The sequence below is a fragment of the Mastomys coucha genome, unplaced genomic scaffold (genome assembly GCF_008632895.1).
Source record: "Mastomys coucha isolate ucsf_1 unplaced genomic scaffold, UCSF_Mcou_1 pScaffold16, whole genome shotgun sequence".
NCBI lineage: Eukaryota > Metazoa > Chordata > Mammalia > Rodentia > Muridae > Mastomys > Mastomys coucha.
In genome coordinates this window covers 9705468-9713967 of record NW_022196898.1, presented here as the reverse complement: position 1 = coordinate 9713967, position 8500 = coordinate 9705468, and the positions used below count along the sequence as shown (strand labels likewise).

Sequence of the window (8500 nt, the reverse complement as noted above, 5' to 3'; positions counted from 1 at the left end):
AAAAAAAAAAAATAAGATTGAACCCTAAACCAGATCTTTGGGTTTCTTGTTTCTTTGCTGAAAGGCAATAGTCTGCACATACTGCTACATCAACCAGAATCTACTCAAGGCATTCTGAGAAACAGGCAAACAGTTTATGCCTATAGTCACAACACTCAGTGGGTGAAGTAGAAGATCACTTCAAGTTCAAAAACAGCCTGGTCTACTCAGCCAGTTCCAAGTTAGCCAGGGCTACACAGAAAGACCCTGCCTCAAAACTACCCAAAGCTGACAGTCTAAAAAAATGTCAGTACTATCAAATACCTACTATACATAGAATATGCCTCCATTTCCAACTGTTAATACTTCAACATATATAAAAAAGTAACACATCTCACATTTCCAATTAATTATTTTAAGGAAAACCAAATTTGGTATACGTGAGTAGTTGAAGACATGAGACCATAAAATGTAGTCCTGCTCCTTACCAGGACTGAGGATGCTAGTAGTTAGCAGTCTTCCTCAGAGATTTCTCAGAAAACATCTGGAGCAGGCCTTGCCGAACCACAACCCCTGCTTATAGCTCCCAGTTCAAGACTTGTCTGTAAAAATCCTATGGTCTGAAAATGCTTACTATATTTTGAGAATTAATTCTGAATCATATGTAATTTATAGGAAATGAAAACTTCCAAGGTCACATCAACAAACCAGATAATGCAATTAAAAGATGGGGTACAGATCTAAATGGAGAATTCTCTATAGAGCAATCTCTAATGGCCGAGATGCAATGGAACAAATGTTCAATATCCTTAGCCATCAGGGAAGTGCAAATCAGAAGGACTCTAAAAGATTCCATCTTACACATGTCAAAATGGCTATGGTCAAACATTCAAGCTGGCGAGGATGTGGATCAAGAGCAATGGAACACTTTCCCATTGCTGGCGGGAGTGCAAACTTGTTCAGACACTTTGGAAACTAGTTTCTCAGAAAACTGGGAATTGATCTACCTCATACCCAGCTATACCACTCCTGAGCCTATACCCAAAGTAGACTCCACCACCCACAAGAACACTTGCTCAACTATGTTCACAGCAGCTTTATTTGTAAGAGCCAGGAAACTAGAAACAACCTAGATATCCCTCAACTGAATAAAATGGGTAAAGAAAATATACATTTACAGGATACAGTATTATTCAGCTATTAAAAACAATGACATCATGAAATTTTCAGGCAAATGAATGGAACTTGAGAATATCATTTTGAGTGAGACAACCCAGACCTAGAAAGGCAAACATGGTATGCACTCACTTATAAGTGGATATTAGTCATAAAGTACAGGGTATCCATGCTACAGTCCACAGACACAAAGAAACTAAATAGCAAGGAGGGCTCAAGGGGGATAAATGAATCTCAGAGAAGAGGAAATAGAATAGATGTCATGGGTGGATGGGGGAGGTAGATGCGGGTGAAGGTGGAGAACAGGAAGGATCAGGTTGGGGGAGGATAGAGAGACAACTGGAATGGGGAGGCATGTCTGGGACAAGCTAGAAACCTAGGGTGATGGAAACTCCCAGAAACCTATGAGGGTGACCCTAGCTAAGACTCTTAGCAATGGGGCACATAGAGCCTGAACAGACCATCTCCTATAACCAGGCAAGACTTCAGGGGAAGGAATGAGGACCCCACTCCAGACATAAAACCTTCATCCTACAATTTGTCCTCCCTACAAGATGTGTAAGGGTAAAGATGGGACAGAAACTGAGGGAGTGGCCAAACAATGACAGGCCCAGCTTGAGACCCATGTCATAAAAGGGGGCCAGCCCCTGACACTGCTAATGATTTTCTGTTATACTTGAAGACAGGAGCCTAGCATAACCATCATCAGAGAGGCTTCACCCAGCAAAAGATGCAGAGGTTCACAGGCAAATATATTAAGCAGAGCTTGCAGAATCCTGTGGAAGAGGAGGTGAAGGAGTGTAGGAGCCAAGAGGGTTACAGATACTACAAGAAAACCTACAGAATCAACTGACTTGGGCCCATAGGGTTGCACAAAGACTGACATGGCAAGCAAGGAGCCTGCATGAGACTAACCTAGGCCCTCTGTACATATGTTACAGGTGTACAGCTTGGTCTTTGAGTGAGACTCCTAATAGCAGGAGCAGGGGCTGTCTCTGACTCTGTTGCCTGCCTCTGGGACCCTTTCTTCCTATGGGGCTACCTCATCTAGCATCAACAGGAGAAGATGCAGGTAGTCTTACTGCAACTTGACAAGCCAGGGTTGGTTGATATCCATAGAGAGCTCCCATTTTCTGAAGGGAAAGGGGAAGTGGATTGGGAGAGGGGGTGACTGGGAGGAGAGGAGGGAGGGGAAACCAGGGTTGGGATGTAAAGTAAATAAATAATTTAATTAAAAAATACAATTTCTCCAACTTTGGGGAGAAAATTTCAATGTCCTCCCAAAAGTGAGGCTTCCCAACAACACAGCCACACTGTGCAGACTGAATATCTGAGGCTTCCATACTACAACAATAGGGCTGGCAAGGAGGACCATCCAGCCAGAGTCACTTCAAACCACAGCCCTTTAATAATAAACAAACAAATAAACAAATAACCTGCCAACCCTTGAATTACTGCTTTTACATCAGAAATAAAACATCAGAGGCAGACCCTCTCACCACACCTGCAGCCATTTTATAGTTGGTGGGCAACAGCCACGGTGGGATTAGGGTCACCAGTGGGACCTGCAGATGTGGATACACAACTATAATCACAAGCATCAAGAAATGGATGGATTTAGCAAAATGAAAAGAACATTAGAAGGCGATTTCCAGAAGGAAAGTAAATGGATAATATGAAAGTAAAAGGAAACATTTCCATATATTATAAATCTATATTTACATAGCACAGTGTATTTTATTTATAATTTTCAAATTGACTTAAAATATTTTAGTAAGGATTAGAGAACTCCATCTTCAATGGGATTATAAATTGATATATTCCTTATAGAAACCTTTTTTGAAAATATCATGTAACATTTTGATATGTAACACTTGATCAAGCTATTCTTACAAATATGTTAAAACACACAAGAGTACCTGAATACATATATTCAGCAGTAACAGCTCAAAAAGTCAAATTAAAATGTCTATCAATAGCAGCTTATCTAAATTATTGTGTTTATTATGATCAGTATCTATGTACTAACATAGACTAAAACAAAATCCAATTTATGCTTATTTACATAAGCATAAATACTTATACACGAGTATAAATATAAATGACTTCTTACTATCTATACACTGGTATTTAGAGTTTTCAAATAGTTGTTTTGTATGTGTATCCCCATGTGAGAGTGGGCCTGTGCACACGATAGCATACATATAGGCATCAAAGGATGACCTCAGGTGTCAGACACATTTGCCATTTTGTTTGAGATAGAGCCTGCTGGTTACAGCTGCAGATGCCAGACTAACTGGTCTGCTTGCTTCTAGGGAATTCTGTTTCCACATCCCCAGTCTCACAATAGGAATGACAGAATTACATATACGCACTACTTTGTAGCTTTAGAAGGGTTCTAGAGATCTAAGTTTATTCCTCCACGCTTCTGTGACAAGTGCCTTACCTACTGAGTCATCTCCTATGTATTTAATTTTTTTAAACATATGCTCTCTTTTATGACAAAGTCCTTGTAACTAAATATTAACATTTCAAGTATTGCTGGGAATTTACTGCTTGTTTCTAGTTAACCGAAGAGATTTTTCTGGCACTGATTTTCACTTCAGGACACCTGCTTGTAAACTACATAGTGTGTCTAACTCAGTATCACTTTTGGTTATGCTGACTGGAAAGTTTAAAATTTTTTCACATGATCTAAGGAAAGTACCTCAGTATATTTCAGAGTAAATGAGAGGCCTCTCCTAGGAATATCTGAGTTCCCACTTCAACTTACAGCCTTAATGAAAATGAAAGCAAACACTTCAACTTTTCCCACATTATTACATGATGCATATTAACTACATCAACAGAAGTCCCTCTGCTCTTAGCCTTGATCCACCTCAGGAATCCTGCTAGTCTAGAAAAGGAAGTAGGTGCAGGCAGCTTCCGTTACAGACCAGTTTGCCCCATCTGTCCATACTGGTTGGACAATTTACAAATCTAACCTTAGACCTGAGTGTGCACCAGACAGAACTACACATCTGTTCAGCTTCTTTTTCCTGTATCAATCATTGCCTCTTGGCACAAGGACTTCAGAATGAGGTAAACCACTCCAGATTCATCCTGCTGCTCTCTCAGGGGAATGGTGGGGTTGGGACAAGGCAGGCTCTAAGCACAAATTCTAGGGCCGGTGGTAAGTTAGTGGTGGTCTCTATATTTTTTAATGCACAATTTTAATTAGAATATAATGACAGATGATATTTTCAAAATTTTTAAATTATAAAATGAAGTCAATGACTCCAAATAGCTATCAGCTGCAATGAGTTTGAGGGGAGATTTCATAATCTATCTTATTACAGATAAAAAGTATGATGGTTTAACTTTTGGGGGCTTGACAGGGAAGAGCCCTGATAAAGACGTCAATGTGAAATCATTTGATTATTGTAGTGACTCCTCACATTTGAATGCACCCATGCTCCTCGTATAATTAGCATCAAGTATCTTATTTCACATCTGCTGTAACTGCTATCGCAAAGGAGAAATACTATGTCTTATTTCCAAGGGATATACACAGAGCAACTTTGTCTCCAGGAAACTCGTGCAAACCAATATAAGATCTAAATTCTTCACATAATATATAAAACAGGGGGAGCCTCTTCAGATTTAGTTTTTGAGCCTGTGATGCCGGCCCCTTCCAGTTAGTCCACAGGTCTTCATTTCTGCACTCTGGCTCAGAGCTGCTGCGGCCCTCAGGTCCAGAGCAGGAGACAGGATTTCTTTTGAAGCTTCTTTTCCACTGGTGCTTTTCTACTTACCTGTCTGACCAGCTCACAGACTATCTCATTAACATTCATCTTTGACTTTGCAGAAGATCCTGAAAAGGCACAGTTACCCCACTGTCTTGCTAAATGCTGGCCTTGTTCTTTGGCAACTACCCGCTCATCTTCCAGGTCACATTTACTGCCAACCAAAATCACTGGGACATCCTCTGTGTCTTTAACCTGTAAAATCTGTTCTCTCAAGTCTTGTAAATCATTAAACGTAGACTGAGCTGTAATTGAATAAACTAGTGCAAACCCTTGCCCACTCTTCATATACAAATCCCTCCTTGCTATAAATTGTTCTGTTCCTGCAGTGTCCAGGATTTCCAGCATACACTGTTGGCAATCTACTTCGACTTCCTTTCTGTAGGGATCTTCTATTGCTGGTTCATATTTTTCAACAAAAATTCCCTGAACAGACTAAACTGTCAGAGCAGACTTCCCCATGCCTCCTGGACCAAGGACTACAAGCTTGTACTCACACATGCATGATATGCTCTGTTTAAATAGTGACAATCCCACGGCCCTGCCCCTCCTCCACCTCCCCCTCTTCCCTCCTCTTGGTGGTCTGTATTAACACTATTTTGGGAAGGTGCTTAATTTCTGCATTTTGATTTCCATCTCTAAAATAAGACTGGACTATGTTGCTAGTGCAAGGACTGTGATAATTTAGTTACCTATAATACCATAGCTATTTTGATTTTATTATTTTTGACTCTGTTTTCTTAGTGAACATTAGAATTCCAATCGTTCATTTATTCCAATCTTTAAACTATTCAGCAGGCTCCTAAATACTGAGGCTTTTCATTCCATATTTTTTTAGTTCTTCCTTCTGGCCTTCATGAACTAATAAGCCTACGGTATTCCTATTTTCTTTTTAGTTGACTTAGCAAGCTTTCATGACATCTTCTATGACAGGCATCATTGCAAGCATATGCTGGATGTTCTTTTACCTCTAACTATACAAAAAGGACACTGTTGTGTATTTCATCATAAAAAGAAGGCAAGTATTTTGCAGCAAGTATAAATAACTTCCCAAATGAGTGAAAAGAGCAACAGGTGGACAAGCACTTGGACCTAAGCCCTGCAGCTTTGAGATGGTGCTTCCGCCCAGCCCTAGGGAGCAGCACACAGGCAGGTCCTTCCAAAGGGAGTATGTTTTCCAACAAATATCAGCATTACTGAGAGAAGCAAATGAACATTCCAAGGGAAGCTCTTAGAATCTCTCATTTAAAAAGTGTGTAGTGTGTTAGGACCAGGAATATGGATCAGCTAACAAGACCAACCATGACCATGCAGAGTTCAATCCATGGGACCCTCATGTTAGAAAGATATAACTCATTGAAAGAACACACACACAAAAACACACATGTATGCAAAATAAATATGTATTTCACAACCAAAAGAATGTACCTTTGTGACCCTAGAAATGGCCATTGCTAGTCAGGTTCCTCTTTTCAAAATTTCCCACATTTGACATTTTGAAATTTGACCAAAATGTGATTTCTACTTCTCATATTATGAAATTATCCTGTACAGAATTTCTCTTATTTAAAGTAAAATTTTCCAGACCTTCGATGATATATTGAGAACATTATAAAAGAACTGAAAAATTTAAAATTGACTGTGGAAGGTAAAAATAAACCTACTTTAAAATTGATTTTGCTAGGTTTTTATCCTCTTATAAAGCAAAAGGATATATATTTAAGTTAAGGGGCATTACAACAGTGAATCCTAACATATTTTAGCTAAAGAGAAAATTTTTAAAATGTGCCATTCACTCCCTAAATCTAACCAAAGTTCCCAGGAACCAAAGTACATTTCATTTTAAAATGTTCAAATGTGGAATCAACATATTCCAAATCCTCAACTAAGTAATATAGGATTTTCTAGTTAGCCAAACCCTGATGATGCTCTATCTCTACAGTAAGCTCGTGGCAAGAACTATGAAGTGAAACTGGCCATAGATAACCACACATCCTCCGTAAGTGTATCTAATTTCCTCTTTCCCTTCATCTGTCTGGTAAGGAAGCACACAGTCACACACCGTAACTTTCTGCACGCTCCCTGAGATTTAAAACCAAACACTGTACTGGTCTTAGTCTAGCACTGATTCAAAAATTCTCCAAGTCTCAAGAATGTAGGTGGTTTCCCAAAAGGGCTTCCTAAAAGTGTCACACTGTATCTTTACTCAAACTTGCAATTCAAGAAACCTAAGCAATGAGCGCCTGGCATTTTTAGTTTTCTCTGATATGCCCAAGTGTTAGGCCATCGAACCCCCCCCTACCCCACACTCCTATGAAGGAGATGATGATTTCAAACTTGCTACATGAGGGAATAAGGTGTATAGATTGTTTGTTTGTTTTTCCAAGACAGGGTTTCTCTGTGTAGCCCTCGCTGTCCTGGAACTCACTCTGTAGACCAGGCTGGCCTCAAACTCGGAAATCCGCCTGCCTCTGCCCGCTGAGTGCTGGGATTAAAGGCGTGCGCCACCACTGCCTGGCTGAGGTGTACAGCTCTTAAGACATTTGTTTAAACCTAATACCAAATAATTCATAGTTTCAGGTATAATAGCTACCATTTCTTGGGAAATGTGACACATAATCTGTTGCAGACATGGGGTTCAAAGGACTAACAGCAACGTCTGCAGAAACAAAGCAAAGCAAAGCAAACAAAGAAACAACAGCAGCAGCAGCAAACCCTATCTTTAGACATGCAGATGTCTTGCAAGCCCAGACTGTAAGGGTACTGAAGATGATCTGATTTTCAAATCAAGTCTTATCCTCCTACTTGATTGACATTTCATACTATTTTCTTCATCATTTTAACTCCTATTACTATATATGAAGTAATCAATAAGGTCACTGAACATGAATAATAAAAAGTAAGCACTGGGGTTGAAGAAATAGTTCAAAGCAGTTAAAAGCATTTTCCTGGCACCCACTTCAGGTGGCTCACAATTACCTTGGCCCCCAGCTCCAGGGAATCCAACTCTCTGGCTTCTGAGGGCGCCTGAATGGCATACGCACCCTTATCACATATAATTTAATATAATAAAATATCCCACATGTTAAGAATATGGCTGAATGGTGGTGGGCCTGCAAAGCCAGTGACAGCACTGGATTCAACACTCCGCACACGCAAGCAATAATTACTACTGGCAAATGCTCCAAAGGTCTAAAGATAAAGAAGTTCTAGAAAATGTGGGTATTACAGAAGCCCGCAAAGGGAAATGAGGAAGGAAAGCCAGTATAAGAAAGCAGAACCTGTACTTCACAAGCTACTCGTGGGTTGAGCTAATGACTGCCACAACTCATACGGCTGAGTGTCTTCCCAAACAAAGGTCAGTTTAATTTTTCTTATGAATTTGCCTACTATGAAAGGTAGAATGTGGTTAAATCTTTTAAAAATCTAAATATAATATTCTGTAATCACAGGCTAGAAATATGAGGCACTACATAACGTATGACAAACTGCCCTGTACTCTGACATCTTGAATTGGGTTCTGTTACTGCCCTGTCATGATTGGTGCTTGCTGCTTGGAT

General features: G+C 39.8%; 3 protein-coding genes and 1 long non-coding RNA gene across 10 annotated transcripts in view; 1 reads left to right on the top strand and 3 right to left on the bottom strand.

Annotated features, from left to right (window-relative positions):
• Med12l (mediator complex subunit 12L) overlaps nt 1-8500 on the bottom strand; it is a 329972-nt gene that overhangs the window by 95057 nt on the left and 226415 nt on the right. The gene's annotated exons all lie outside the window — the stretch shown is intronic.
• LOC116092929 overlaps nt 1-8500 on the bottom strand; it is a 45815-nt gene that overhangs the window by 2754 nt on the left and 34561 nt on the right. The window lies entirely within an intron of this gene.
• On the bottom strand, nt 4850-5441 carry LOC116092927 (ras-related protein Rap-1A-like). Its single transcript, XM_031373938.1, has 2 exons — nt 5386-5441; nt 4850-5259 (listed from the first exon to the last, which is right to left on the bottom strand). The coding sequence occupies exons 1-2, from the start codon at nt 5439-5441 to the stop codon at nt 4884-4886; spliced, it is 432 nt and encodes a 143-aa protein (XP_031229798.1). The 3' UTR covers nt 4850-4883.
• The window catches only part of P2ry13 (purinergic receptor P2Y13), a 3001-nt gene continuing 2685 nt past the window's right edge, over nt 8185-8500 (top strand). The window contains exon 1 of the mRNA XM_031373936.1: nt 8185-8298. The gene's annotated coding sequence lies outside the window, so the exon portion shown is untranslated. The remainder of the gene's footprint in view (nt 8299-8500) is intronic.